The 14,456-nt window shown below is 45.4% G+C and overlaps 2 protein-coding genes across 3 annotated transcripts in view; both read right to left on the reverse strand.

Annotated features, from left to right (window-relative positions):
• Positions 1 to 9,787, reverse strand: LOC136103751 (pancreatic alpha-amylase). The gene is made up of 11 exons (XM_065842160.2): positions 9,689 to 9,787; positions 4,139 to 4,354; positions 3,741 to 3,887; positions 3,339 to 3,536; positions 2,405 to 2,635; positions 1,616 to 1,749; positions 1,405 to 1,527; positions 1,187 to 1,286; positions 854 to 975; positions 620 to 745; positions 1 to 314 (listed from the first exon to the last, which is right to left on the reverse strand). Exons 2-11 carry the CDS (start codon positions 4,304 to 4,306, stop codon positions 125 to 127), a joined length of 1,539 nt encoding a protein of 512 aa, XP_065698232.1. The 5' UTR covers positions 4,307 to 4,354; positions 9,689 to 9,787; the 3' UTR covers positions 1 to 124.
• LOC136103750 (pancreatic alpha-amylase) overlaps positions 5,058 to 14,456 on the reverse strand; it is a 13,592-nt gene continuing 4,193 nt past the window's right edge. The window contains exons 2-11 of one of the 2 annotated variants that reach the window (XM_071810353.1): positions 13,208 to 13,423; positions 12,810 to 12,956; positions 12,408 to 12,605; positions 11,474 to 11,704; positions 10,685 to 10,818; positions 10,474 to 10,596; positions 10,256 to 10,355; positions 9,923 to 10,044; positions 9,689 to 9,814; positions 5,058 to 5,355 (exon numbers count right to left, since the gene is read on the reverse strand). In XM_071810353.1, the coding sequence (XP_071666454.1) occupies positions 5,223 to 5,355; positions 9,689 to 9,814; positions 9,923 to 10,044; positions 10,256 to 10,355; positions 10,474 to 10,596; positions 10,685 to 10,818; positions 11,474 to 11,704; positions 12,408 to 12,605; positions 12,810 to 12,956; positions 13,208 to 13,375 (1,482 nt within the window). In that variant the 5' untranslated portion in view covers positions 13,376 to 13,423 and the 3' untranslated portion in view covers positions 5,058 to 5,222. Of the gene's footprint in view, positions 5,356 to 9,069; positions 9,384 to 9,688; positions 9,815 to 9,922; positions 10,045 to 10,255; positions 10,356 to 10,473; positions 10,597 to 10,684; positions 10,819 to 11,473; positions 11,705 to 12,407; positions 12,606 to 12,809; positions 12,957 to 13,207; positions 13,424 to 14,456 lie in introns of those variants that run through there. The other variant, XM_065842159.2, reaches the window with a different exon arrangement.

Raw genomic sequence — 14,456 nt, forward strand, 5'->3', positions numbered from 1 at the left:
TTCAATTTGATTACCATTTATTATTCAGTCAATACAGAGAATCACTTATGCTCAAATACCAGGAAATCACATATGGGGGAAACAGAAATGCACAGACCAAACGGAGAAAGACGTTTCTCCTGAGTTATAACTTGGCACCAACGTGAATTGCAATGAATGGATCTTCAGCACTGTTGCTAATCTGGAAGTTAGCCATCCCATCACTAGAAACGTACACCTGTGCTCCAGTACATCTGTTGCCATCTTTGTCTCCAGAAATTACATCACAATAGGTACCAGCAGGCAGACCAGTCTGCAAATCGATGTTCAGATACCTATGTGAAAGTAGGTGAACGCTATTTAATCATTGTTTTCAAAACAGATATTTTGCATTTTTAGACCTGATGCTACTCCCTTACTTTGAAGGGCAATGTAAAGTGGGAGCTTGCAGACCCTATCCTGGCTTTGCTCCTTACGCTTCCATTTTGGCTCTGAAGACCTGACGTGCACCTGCATGGCTCTCACTCAGGCTGTAGTGATCGCGGGCATCAGGAGAAGAGGACATTACCCTCCCCATCGGTGTTGCTACTGAGGAATGCTACGCTTCCCTCTGGGGATGCCGTCTTTCCCTCTGACTTACCAGTCATCATTGTTGAAAACGATGAAGCCTTTACTACCACGGCCAAAAGCTACTTGATTGCCATCGTTGTCCCACCAGTTGGAGAAAGGCTCACCGTCCACCACATTACGGAAGGCAACCATGTTCCTGAAAACGCAAGGAACGTCTGTCACTGTGGCTGCAAGAGCTCTAAAGCCACCAGCAACACAAACCAAAGGAACTGCCTTTACTTCTTTTTCCTCCACAGTCTCCTACCTTATTTGACGCCAGCGATGTTCACAAACCCAGTCGTTGCCACAGGTACTGTCTGCATTGATCGTAACAGACATCGTGGTTCCATCTGAGTAGCTTGGGGGTCCAATCCAGTCATTGACGTCCTGTGATTGAAAAGAGAAGTTTAAAACTTCTCACTAGAAATACAGAGAGCACATCTCTGGAGAAAAGCTAGATGGAACAACCAATTTCCACCTGCTAGATTCAGCGTGGGACAGGGAAATCACTTAACAAATTTGAATGCACTGGACGGATTCCCTGGCACTGTTCTGATTCTTATTCACCACGAATGTATCTTCAGCATCATAAGCTTACCTGTCCATTTTCAAAATATCTTGACCAGCGATAACTTGACATCACACGGGTGAACCCATACGGATGAGCAAGCATGAAACCAACTGCCATTTTATAAAGCCTGTTTGTTAGACAAAAAAAAAAAAAATCATGAGATGTAGAAAGAGAAACCACGCCGGAAAACAGACAGACAAACAAGCAAAAGGAAGAAGCATCACCCAGACAAGAGCAACCTTTACCTGGCATCCCAGAAGGTTAGAATGGAAGCTCCGCCAGCCCCGTGCCCACGCTGGTTGTCGTGATTATCCACAAAGACCAGGGCTCTGTCAGAAGGCACAAAGCCCCAGCCTTCTCCCCAGTTCCTAGACAAAAACACAAATACTTGAAGCTACTCAGTCAACTGGAGCACCCAGCATATTCCCTAAAAAGTCACAGGATCGTCATCCTTACTTTAAGTAGGCCATCTTTTCTCCGTCCCACTTGCGGATCACTGTCCCCAGTTTTGCACCGTATTTGAACTCTGTCACTCGGCCATTTTCAAAGTACTCACTGCCTGTGATCGGCTCTCCGCCCAAGTCAATTACCTGGTACAGGAATGAAAAACTGTGCATCTCTTCTTGTCTCACAAAGACAAAGCATGCAGCCTGCAGTCCTCAACATTAGCTCTTGCTTTACGCTGAGAGAAAACATACTAAAGTATGTTTATTTCTGCCATGTAGATCAAGGCAAAGACATAGAATCATAAAATGTCCTGAGCTGGAAGGGACCCACACGGATCATCGAGTCCAACTCCTGTCCATGCATATGACAACCCCACAGTTCACACCATGTGTCTGAGGGAGTTGTCCAGTCTCTTCTTGAACACTGTCAGGCTCGGAGCCGTGACACCTCCCTGGGGAGCCTGTTCCAGTCCTCCACCACCCTCTGGGTGATGAACCTTTTCCTGATGTTCAACCTCACCCAGAACTGCACACAGTACTCCAGGTGAGATAAGTCGATATGATACGTGATGGAAACGGGTTAAAACAAGACTGAGGAAAGAAAAAGTAAAGCTGAATGACAATCTGTTGTGGAGGCATTTTTAAAAAGCAAATACTTATGTCTGCAATGCTGCTCCAAGGACATGGCTACCTCTTTCTGGGATAACGTTGGGTGAAGAGGTATTGCCGCCATTCCTCTGCAGGAGGATGGTAAAGCAGATACCAAAGACAAACATAAAGGAAAAATCATGGAGATTACCTCCTGGTAAATGAAAGGTCTCGTTCCTTCAGAAAACCATTGAGTATTTAGATTGTTCAGCTTGTCCAGAAATGCTTTTATGTCCCCAGGCCACATATGCTTGGCAGCATCAATTCGGAAGCCTGCTACACCAATATCGATGAGATAGTTCAAGTACTCAGCAATTTTTGTGCGCACATAGTCCTTCTCCAGGGCCAGATCAAGAAGGCCAGACAAGCGACAGTCCCGAACCTAGGCAATAGGAAAGAAAAGAAAACAAAACAAACAGAGAGCTTCGAGGTGCCACTCTCTCAGCTTGTAAAACTTTGCACTGACATGTTTTCAGCCGTAAAATCAATTCTGTTTGGATATCTAATGGGCACAGAAGAGAGTTATGCCAAGGTCTGCACCAAGATATCTACTGTACAGCTCCATACATAAGTTAGAACAGTTGGGGAAGGATAGCAGCTCCTTGTGCAGATGTCATCAGAACTGAAGATGAGAAACGGCATGGTGTATCATTGCAAAGTGGTCTAAGGAAGAACACTAACCTTGAGAAAGAACTGCCACACATTCCACTGACAAAAAACACTCAGTTGCTCTACTAGGCTACTGCCTTGCACTGCTCTGAATGTCACAAGGGAACTCTTGTCAAGGTCAGCTGAACTTACAAGCTACAAGAAAGAGGTCACCAGCTGTGCTGAGTACACTGGGCTCAGCTCAGGAGCAAACTCCTGCAGATGACCACTTGAAACATTTAGGGAGGGTTCTAGATTTCTTAGCGCTTAGAATATTTTTGCACCATGGGTATCTTTTCTGTACCTACAGTCTCTACTTCATTCAGCTGTCAGGTTACTAAGTACTGTGAGCAACTACTATCAGCTCGGAAAGAAAAAAAAAAAAAAGAGAGAAAAGAAAAGAAAAAAAAAGGCAAACTTTTGCCAGAGAAACTTACCTCATATATATTACCGTAATTCTGAATTTCTCCATTTCCAGTGGAACATTTGCCATCATTGAAATCCCAGCCTGAGTACGGCACAGCTGGAAAATCTTCACTCCCAGCATCAAAATAGCTCCCACAGGTGGCATGGGTTCCTGAGCCACCCGCAGACCCACACATGTGGTTGACAACAGCATCCACATAAATACGAACCTGGAAAAGAAATAACTGCATTTCAGTATGTCTCGTCAGTATGGCAAAGTGAGAGCCAGAGCTTTACCACATCCCTTTCCATTCGACCTTTTTCCCCTTCACTTTGCTCTCAGTTTACGCCTCCTTTGAGGACAGCAGCAGTAACTCCCCGCTGCTGGAGCAGCACTTCTTGCTGTATCGGATGCCGAAATTCAAGGCACTTACCCCGACGTTGTTGCACCTGCTCACCATGTCCCTGAATGCATTTTCGTCTCCTGATCGGGTACAGAGCTTGTAGCTGATGGGCTGGTATCTTTCCCACCAGGGTCTGTAAGGGCTAGTAATGACAATATTTTCATTTGGAGGAGAAACCTGCAGACAAAATGATGTACTCTGATCAGAGATCAACTGGTTTTATTTCAACGTTTTAAGGGCAAAATCTGCTAGAGACACAATATCTATCTTTCATTGGCCCTGCAGGGTCTAGGGTTGCATCTAGCAGCAGCCACTACTTTCCATCCCCCGCTTTACAGCAGCAAAGTTACTTGCAGCTGGCTGTCTCCGAATCAGGCATTTTGATTTACTTAGTTGAATGCTACAATGCCACTTTTCTACCTACTTACCTGAACTCCTCCAAATCCATAAGGAGCTAAATAGCGTTCACACTCAAGAGCAATGTCGTCCCAGCGCCATTCAAAGAGATGTACAATAGATGTCGTCCCAGCCTTAATGTTGGGGTTGTACTGACCCCAGCACACCCCCACAGCTGCGAGCAGCAGAAGGACTTGCATGGTGCCTTCAGTATAAGGCTGTGGTCTCTCCACTGCCAATTTATACTCCTGCAGGATGACAAAGTTCGTACTGCAGCCGTCAAAATTCACACAGATCAACGCTATCAGTTCTGATGTGGCTAGCTAGCTCATTATCATTCTTCTGTTTTGTTTTTTCCTGGATTGCCCAACAGCTGAAGATAAAATACCTTTTCACAATGATAATAACTTATCACAAACCAAGCCGTCTGTGAGCAGGGCACCCAAACTCAGAATTGTACTCTTTCCAACCACATAAGCAAAGATACTTCATCAAAACTATCCCAAAACGTAACACACAGACCCTCAAAGGGGGCTCTGGAAAGTAAAAGGAAAGGAGGGTGATTAAGAGACAACGGGACATCTAACTGCTCTACGAGAATGAAGGTGTGTGCCAGCATTCAGAGGCATCAAGCTCTCAGGATTAGTCGCAGCTCGGTCCGCAGTACCTGATCAGCCACTCTCAGGCAATAGCAGATGTATTACACAAGACCTCCTGGGTCTTCACCAGGCAAATCACATTGGTAACCAGAAACTGACCCCTCATCATGCTTGCAGTTCTCCCAGCGACATTGTCCAGTCCCTGCTGGGAGCTGCTATCAGTTTTCTTCACATGGTCGTGCAGAGCAACTGTTGCACTGCCTGATTGAAAGTGATCAGAGCTGCAAGCGTTTGCCTCTCCAACAGGGACTCTGCACCAGGTTTCATCTCACCTGAGTCGAGGAAGGAAACCCAAAATCAGGGGTAAAGTGATACCGCAGATGAGGTTGAGCTGCCTGACATAAAAGCGAATTTGAAGGCCAGAGCTGTTGCCCAAGTCCCTTCTGGCTTTTCCTACAATCTCCTCCTTCAGAAAAAAAAAAAAACAAACCTTCTGACTTTGGCCTGTGACATAATTTCATGTCTCCGTTTGGAACTGACTCACAGGATCAATGTCTCGGGAACAACATTCCATGAATAAGCTTGAGTCCCACTCAAGAACACTCTGAGAGAACACAAAGGCCAGAAAACCCCTGACGTTTGATGAACACCTGTGAGAAAAACAAAAAGCCCACAAAATGGCACATCCACTCCAAGAGAAAAGAAACCTCGGTTCACTTTGTACCTGAACTGCCTCTAGTGCGTTCTCTCCGAAACTACCCAGGCCACTGATTATGTCACATGCATCCTTCTCGTGCCCAGAATTTCTCTTCAAGGACAAAACGCAGAAACAGGTCCTATTTGCCCACCTGTTCATTTTCATATCACACACCTTATCCAAGGTCTCTTTTTCCACTACAACAATGAAATAGTAAATCACTCAAAATGACCTTGCCTGCTCGCCAACAGCAAAGAACCAGCAAGTTCACTGCACCTTGTGACTACCAACTCAGCGAGAACGAGCCCCCCCATTCCTCGGTATTACCGAGAGCAACCAAACATGCCTGAGGCAAACCACCCTCTCCATTCTCCGAGGGGTTCCACTGATGTGATGGCACGTCACTGCATAATGCTCAGTTTCACTGACACGTGCTTTCCACTGAAATACCCTGCTATCAGCCAAGGAGAGTAAGCACCCAACCTTGATGCCCAACCCACTGGCAAGAGGACTGGGAGCCCTCACATGACAAGCTGTTCAGCAGCTCAAGCGGAAGAGGCTGCAGTGTTTTAGCATGCTGAGGAAACACGAGGGCAAGAGAGGAGGTGGTCGTGCAGCACTGATGGTTTATGAGCCTCTCTGAAGTAAAACCCCAAGCAGAAAGTCTTCAATGTACAGTTTCTGACATGGCATCTCTTTTGGTACGTTAAAAAAGTCAGGTGCCTAACAAATTGCTTCTGATTTTCAGGGGAGTTCTAGGGGAGTAGAAGCTTTGGGCAGACAAGACATTGGGAGGGTTTGGCTTTGTTTTGAAAGCCCACGTTTTACGTCATTTCATCTCCCAGCATCCTTGGACACCTGGTTGTGAGGCACTGGAGGATGTGGGTTCTAGCTATGGAAATAAGACCCTTTCATTTGCAAGCTTTTACGCTGCAAACCTAAAAAAAGGAGGCCCACCCCTATGCTTCCCTATGTGGTTATAGTACAGACCTGTCAGTCAAAGACACAACCAACACTGTGCTGCAAAGGCAGCGTTGTCCTAATACACTGGTGTGGCATCAATGTCTACACAAGACCTACCCGCATGTGACCAACACACCCCGCCAAAGCAAGAAGGCTCAGAGGAGACAGGCAAGAGTGACCGGCCCTTGCAGCTCGGGGAATAACGCAGGCTGTGACTGTCCACAGGTGTTGCAAGGAATGCTGACTTTATTTCATCAAAAAGGAGAGCTGGAGTGCGGCCTTTTAGATAAGCAGCTGTGGCAGCTGAGTGCCTCAGCTGGTTCTGTATCTGTTTGTCCCTGAGGTCATTCAAAGAGTGTGAATGGCCTCCAGTTTACCCAGACCACCACAGGGAGGAGTGTATACATGGCTCATCACAACAGAGAGTATAAAAACTAAAGAACTAACTAAAGATTTTCGAAGACAGTAATGGGCTTCTGTGCAGTGAATGGGGATGCCCAACTCCCTGATGGTGAAGTTAACTTACGTTTGTCTGGTGATTTCAGTATACTTTGTATTACTCTGCCAATTTAGAAAAAGAAAGTAGCATCAATTATCTTCAAGTAAGTAAATTTTATTTTAAACGTTACACCCTCAACATGTGGAATACCCAAAAGAAGATGGTCAGATAGTAGTGGATTCTGACAGTCAAAGCGATCTCAATGCAATTCTCCATCTTGCTGCTATTTAGCTTGACCAAATGAATAGCCACTATTGTTGTGCTCTGTCATAGAAATGGCTTGAATGGCATAAAAGGGCAGCTAAGTGTGCCTGTGTATTAAACACAGTATTCACTCATTCCCAGACAGGTTATTAAAAACAACATCAAAGACCAAGGAAGATGACAGTCTTAAAGATGCTCGCTTAGAAATAAGAGACTTGAATTACCATCTTTAAAAAAAATAACACGTCTACACTTATTGCTGCTCACTAGACAAGTGAGTATTACAACATGCTGCAAAGTTGAGACTGTTCTCTTCTTGGGAAAGGAACAGTTCTCAAATTTCAGGGGTATCTGCCACATAAGTCCACTACAAATCCCAGGAATGATGGCAAAGAGATGTTTCAGAGAAGCAGAGAAAGAGCCATCACAAGAAAAGATTAGGATGTCATAGCCATGGGACCTAAAATACCATGCCAGTTTCCACAGCAGAGATGTATTCGTTGCATTAATTGTAAATGTTCATATCGCCACTGTCACACACTACATGAGATGTCATGCTTTAAACCAGTTTTCCTGAAAAATTGACATGAGGGATGTTCCAGCACAACATGGATGTGAATCCATTCCTTTGTCATCCCAGTTTGCACAAACAAGTGGGGACAGTCTGAGCCAATATCCACCCCACCTGTGCACACTCTCTCCTACCACACAAGGGAAACAGCACTTGGAAGTACATCTTAACCTCAAAAATAATAAATACAGGTGTACCTCTCCCATTTGCCCCACAAGACTGGGTCACAACAAGTACTTCTGGCTGAGCAGATATTCTGATTTAAAGCAAGGGCTGCACTCTGATGTTACATTGGCATTTGCTCAGAACTGACAACAAAACCTGGAAAGCCAACATGTCTGTTCTCCATCTGCATAATTCCCTGAGCTATTAAAGAATACGTAAACCTAACACACCTCAGAGACAAGAATATGCTGTGCTTCAGCCACTGTCATGACGTTTAAGTGATCTCTGGATATACAGCTGTCTTCTCAGACACCTTTCAAACAGTCACAGTCAATGCTTGTTTGCACAAGCCATTGGGGCTAACAGTAGAGATCTGTGGCTTTGATTTGTACAGTGTGCTGGTTTTGGCTGGGATAGAGTTACCTTTCTTCACAGTAGCTGGTATGAGGCTGTGTTTTGGATGTGTGCTGGAAACAGTGCTAATAACACATGGATGATTCAGTTCCTGCTGAGCAGTGCTTACACAGAGCCCAGGTCTTTTCTGCTCCTCCTACTGCCCCACCAGTGAGCAGGCTGGAGGTGCACAAGGAGTGGGAGGGGACACAGCTGGGACCGCTGACACCAACTGACCAAAGGGATGGTCCCTGCTGCTCGGGGACTGGCTAGACATCAGTCGGTTGCTTGTGAGCAGTTGTTTTTGTTTGCATCACTTGTCATTCTTGTGTTTTATTTATTTCTCTTATTTTCCTTGTCATTACAATTTAGTAGTAACACTAGTACCGCTAGTATTCTATTTTCTTTCAATTATTAAACTGTTCTTATCTGTGTGGTGCTTAGCTGCCAGCTGGGGTTAAACCACAACATACCGGCACAAACTGACCAGGAACCAGGCAACACGCTGGCTTGACTGTTGTCATAGGCTGGAATAACTAATGGGCACAGCCCAGCTTCCTCTGTTGACTCGCAGCTTGGGTTTGCTTTGTCACAAGGAACGGGTAAACCCTCTGCATGCATAGGCACCGCTCGTAGGCGACTGCCCACAATGCGGCTGCTCGTGGATACAGATGCGTGTGTATGTATTGACCTTGGAAATACTGCATTTTAACTCACCCAGGTGTTGGTTTGGCCTTTTTGTTTATTTTAGTTTCTACCTTCTTTCTGTGATCTGGGAAACACATTGCTGCGTTGCCTCAAAACCCACCACTGCATTGCCTTATCATGTAATAAAGTTACAATCCAGTTCTTGAGGGGAAAAAGCATTACTCTTCAATTTGATTACCATTTATTATTCAGTCAATACAGAGAATCACTTATGCTCAAATACCAGGAAATCACATATGGGGGAAACAGAAATGCACAGACCAAACGGAGAAAGACGTTTCTCCTGAGTTATAACTTGGCACCAACGTGAATTGCAATGAATGGATCTTCAGCACTGTTGCTAATCTGGAAGTTAGCCATCCCATCACTAGAAACATACACCTGTGCTCCAGTACATCTGTTGCCATCTTTGTCTCCAGAAATAACATCACAATAGGTACCAGCAGGCAGACCAGTCTGCAAATCGATGTTCAGATACCTATGTGAAAGTAGGTGAACGCTATTTAATCATTGTTTTCAAAACAGATATTTTGCATTTTTAGACCTGATGCTACTCCATTACTTTGAAGGGCAATGTAAAGTGGGAGCTTGCAGACCCTATCCTGGCTTTGCTCCTTACGCTTCCATTTTGGCTCTGAAGACCTGACGTGCACCTGCATGGCTCTCACTCAGGCTGTAGTGATCGCGGGCATCAGGAGAAGAGGACATTACCCTCCCCATCGGTGTTGCTACTGAGGAATGCTACGCTTCCCTCTGGGGATGCCGTCTTTCCCTCTGACTTACCAGTCATCATTGTTGAAAACGATGAAGCCTTTACTACCACGGCCAAAAGCTACTTGATTGCCATCGTTGTCCCACCAGTTGGAGAAAGGCTCACCGTCCACCACATTACGGAAGGCAACCATGTTCCTGAAAACGCAAGGAACGTCTGTCACTGTGGCTGCAAGAGCTCTAAAGCCACCAGCAACACAAACCAAAGGAACTGCCTTTACTTCTTTTTCCTCCACAGTCTCCTACCTTATTTGACGCCAGCGATGTTCACAAACCCAGTCGTTGCCACAGGTACTGTCTGCATTGATCGTAACAGACATCGTGGTTCCATCTGAGTAGCTTGGGGGTCCAATCCAGTCATTGACGTCCTGTGATTGAAAAGAGAAGTTTAAAACTTCTCACTAGAAATACAGAGAGCACGTCTCTGGAGAAAAGCTAGATGGAACAACCAATTTCCACCTGCTAGATTCAGCGTGGGACAGGGAAATCACTTAACAAATTTGAATGCACTGGACGGATTCCCTGGCACTGTTCTGATTCTTATTCACCACGAATGTATCTTCAGCATCATAAGCTTACCTGTCCATTTTCAAAATATCTTGACCAGCGATAACTTGACATCACACGGGTGAACCCATACGGATGAGCAAGCATGAAACCAACTGCCATTTTATAAAGCCTGTTTGTTAGACAAAAAAAAAAAAAATCATGAGATGTAGAAAGAGAAACCACGCCGGAAAACAGACAGACAAACAAGCAAAAGGAAGAAGCATCACCCAGACAAGAGCAACCTTTACCTGGCATCCCAGAAGGTTAGAATGGAAGCTCCGCCAGCCCCGTGCCCACGCTGGTTGTCGTGATTATCCACAAAGACCAGGGCTCTGTCAGAAGGCACAAAGCCCCAGCCTTCTCCCCAGTTCCTAGACAAAAACACAAATACTTGAAGCTACTCAGTCAACTGGAGCACCCAGCATATTCCCTAAAAAGTCACAGGATCGTCATCCTTACTTTAAGTAGGCCATCTTTTCTCCGTCCCACTTGCGGATCACTGTCCCCAGTTTTGCACCGTATTTGAACTCTGTCACTCGGCCATTTTCAAAGTACTCACTGCCTGTGATCGGCTCTCCGCCCAAGTCAATTACCTGGTAAAGGAATGAAAAACTGTGCATCTCTTCTTGTCTCACAAAGACAAAGCATGCAGCCTGCAGTCCTCAACATTAGCTCTTGCTTTACGCTGAGAGAAAACATACTAAAGTATGTTTATTTCTGCCATGTAGATCAAGGCAAAGACATAGAATCATAAAATGTCCTGAGCTGGAAGGGACCCACAAGGATCATCGAGTCCAACTCCTGTCCATGCATATGACAACCCCACAGTTCACACCATGTGTCTGAGGGAGTTGTCCAGTCTCTTCTTGAACACTGTCAGGCTCGGAGCCGTGACACCTCCCTGGGGAGCCTGTTCCAGTCCTCCACCACCCTCTGGGTGATGAACCTTTTCCTGATGTTCAACCTCACCCAGAACTGCACACAGTACTCCAGGTGAGATAAGTCGATATGATACGTGATGGAAACGGGTTAAAACAAGACTGAGGAAAGAAAAAGTAAAGCTGAATGACAATCTGTTGTGGAGGCATTTTTAAAAAGCAAATACTTATGTCTGCAATGCTGCTCCAAGGACATGGCTACCTCTTTCTGGGATAACGTTGGGTGAAGAGGTATTGCCGCCATTCCTCTGCAGGAGGATGGTAAAGCAGATACCAAAGACAAACATAAAGGAAAAATCATGGAGATTACCTCCTGGTAAATGAAAGGTCTCGTTCCTTCAGAAAACCATTGAGTATTTAGATTGTTCAGCTTGTCCAGAAATGCTTTTATGTCCCCAGGCCACATATGCTTGGCAGCATCAATTCGGAAGCCTGCTACACCAATATCGATGAGATAGTTCAAGTACTCAGCAATTTTTGTGCGCACATAGTCCTTCTCCAGGGCCAGATCAAGAAGGCCAGACAAGCGACAGTCCCGAACCTAGGCAATAGGAAAGAAAAGAAAACAAAACAAACAGAGAGCTTCGAGGTGCCACTCTCTCAGCTTGTAAAACTTTGCACTGACATGTTTTCAGCCGTAAAATCAATTCTGTTTGGATATCTAATGGGCACAGAAGAGAGTTATGCCAAGGTCTGCACCAAGATATCTACTGTACAGCTCCATACATAAGTTAGAACAGTTGGGGAAGGATAGCAGCTCCTTGTGCAGATGTCATCAGAACTGAAGATGAGAAACGGCATGGTGTATCATTGCAAAGTGGTCTAAGGAAGAACACTAACCTTGAGAAAGAACTGCCACACATTCCACTGACAAAAAACACTCAGTTGCTCTACTAGGCTACTGCCTTGCACTGCTCTGAATGTCACAAGGGAACTCTTGTCAAGGTCAGCTGAACTTACAAGCTACAAGAAAGAGGTCACCAGCTGTGCTGAGTACACTGGGCTCAGCTCAGGAGCAAACTCCTGCAGATGACCGCTTGAAACATTTAGGGAGGGTTCTAGATTTCTTAGCGCTTAGAATATTTTTGCACCATGGGTATCTTTTCTGTACCTACAGTCTCTACTTCATTCAGCTGTCAGGTTACTAAGTACTGTGAGCAACTACTATCAGCTCGGAAAGAAAAAAAAAAAAAAGAGAGAAAAGAAAAGAAAAAAAAAGGCAAACTTTTGCCAGAGAAACTTACCTCATATATATTACCGTAATTCTGAATTTCTCCATTTCCAGTGGAACATTTGCCATCATTGAAATCCCAGCCTGAGTACGGCACAGCTGGAAAATCTTCACTCCCAGCATCAAAATAGCTCCCACAGGTGGCATGGGTTCCTGAGCCACCCGCAGACCCACACATGTGGTTGACAACAGCATCCACATAAATACGAACCTGGAAAAGAAATAACTGCATTTCAGTATGTCTCGTCAGTATGGCAAAGTGAGAGCCAGAGCTTTACCACATCCCTTTCCATTCGACCTTTTTCCCCTTCACTTTGCTCTCAGTTTACGCCTCCTTTGAGGACAGCAGCAGTAACTCCCCGCTGCTGGAGCAGCACTTCTTGCTGTATCGGATGCCGAAATTCAAGGCACTTACCCCGACGTTGTTGCACCTGCTCACCATGTCCCTGAATGCATTTTCGTCTCCTGATCGGGTACAGAGCTTGTAGCTGATGGGCTGGTATCTTTCCCACCAGGGTCTGTAAGGGCTAGTAATGACAATATTTTCATTTGGAGGAGAAACCTGCAGACAAAATGATGTACTCTGATCAGAGATCAACTGGTTTTATTTCAACGTTTTAAGGGCAAAATCTGCTAGAGACACAATATCTATCTTTCATTGGCCCTGCAGGGTCTAGGGTTGCATCTAGCAGCAGCCACTACTTTCCATCCCCCGCTTTACAGCAGCAAAGTTACTTGCAGCTGGCTGTCTCCGAATCAGGCATTTTGATTTACTTAGTTGAATGCTACAATGCCACTTTTCTACCTACTTACCTGAACTCCTCCAAATCCATAAGGAGCTAAATAGCGTTCACACTCAAGAGCAATGTCGTCCCAGCGCCATTCAAAGAGATGTACAATAGATGTCGTCCCAGCCTTAATGTTGGGGTTGTACTGACCCCAGCACACCCCCACAGCTGCGAGCAGCAGAAGGACTTGCATGGTGCCTTCAGTATAAGGCTGTGGTCTCTCCACTGCCAATTTATACTCCTGCAGGATGACAAAGTTCGTACTGCAGCCGTCAAAATTCACACAGATCAACGCTATCAGTTCTGATGTGGCTAGCTAGCTCATTATCATTCTTCTGTTTTGTTTTTTCCTGGATTGCCCAACAGCTGAAGATAAAATACCTTTTCACAATGATAATAACTTATCACAAACCAAGCCGTCTGTGAGCAGGGCACCCAAACTCAGAATTGTACTCTTTCCAACCACATAAGCAAAGATACTTCATCAAAACTATCCCAAAACGTAACACACAGACCCTCAAAGGGGGCTCTGGAAAGTAAAAGGAAAGGAGGGTGATTAAGAGACAACGGGACATCTAACTGCTCTACGAGAATGAAGGTGTGTGCCAGCATTCAGAGGCATCAAGCTCTCAGGATTAGTCGCAGCTCGGTCCGCAGTACCTGATCAGCCACTCTCAGGCAATAGCAGATGTATTACACAAGACCTCCTGGGTCTTCACCAGGCAAATCACATTGGTAACCAGAAACTGACCCCTCATCATGCTTGCAGTTCTCCCAGCGACATTGTCCAGTCCCTGCTGGGAGCTGCTATCAGTTTTCTTCACATGGTCGTGCAGAGCAACTGTTGCACTGCCTGATTGAAAGTGATCAGAGCTGCAAGCGTTTGCCTCTCCAACAGGGACTCTGCACCAGGTTTCATCTCACCTTAGACGACCGATAATTCATCTGAGTCGAGGAAGGAAACCCAAAATCAGGGGTAAAGTGATACTGCAGATGAGGTTGAGCTGCCTGACATAAAAGCGAATTTGAAGGCCAGAGCTGTTGCCCAAGTCCCTTCTGGCTTTTCCTACAATCTCCTCCTTCAGCAAAAAAAAAAAACAAACCTTCTGACTTTGGCCTGTGACATAATTTCATGTCTCCGTTTGGAACTGACTCACAGGATCAATGTCTCGGGAACAACATTCCATGAATAAGCTTGAGTCCCACTCAAGAACACTCTGAGAGAACACAAAGGCCAGAAAACCCCTGACGTTTGATGAACACCTGTGAGAAAA

Source organism: Patagioenas fasciata, chromosome 6, assembly GCF_037038585.1.
Source record: "Patagioenas fasciata isolate bPatFas1 chromosome 6, bPatFas1.hap1, whole genome shotgun sequence".
Lineage (NCBI taxonomy): Eukaryota > Metazoa > Chordata > Aves > Columbiformes > Columbidae > Patagioenas > Patagioenas fasciata.

What these genes read in the sequence shown, in the direction of transcription:
- LOC136103751 (XM_065842160.2), bottom strand. Translation starts at nt 4,306, where the DNA reads ATGCAAGTCCTTCTGCTGCTCGCAGCTGTGGGGGTGTGCTGGGGTCAG. An exon ending in GCAGGTGCAACAACGTCGGG is followed by an intron (nt 3,537 to 3,740) that starts GTAAGTGCCTTG and finishes TTTCTTTTCCAG; the next exon opens with GTTCGTATTTATGTGGATGC. An exon ending in CTAACCTTCTGGGATGCCAG is followed by an intron (nt 1,287 to 1,404) that starts GTAAAGGTTGCT and finishes TCTAACAAACAG; the next exon opens with GCTTTATAAAATGGCAGTTG.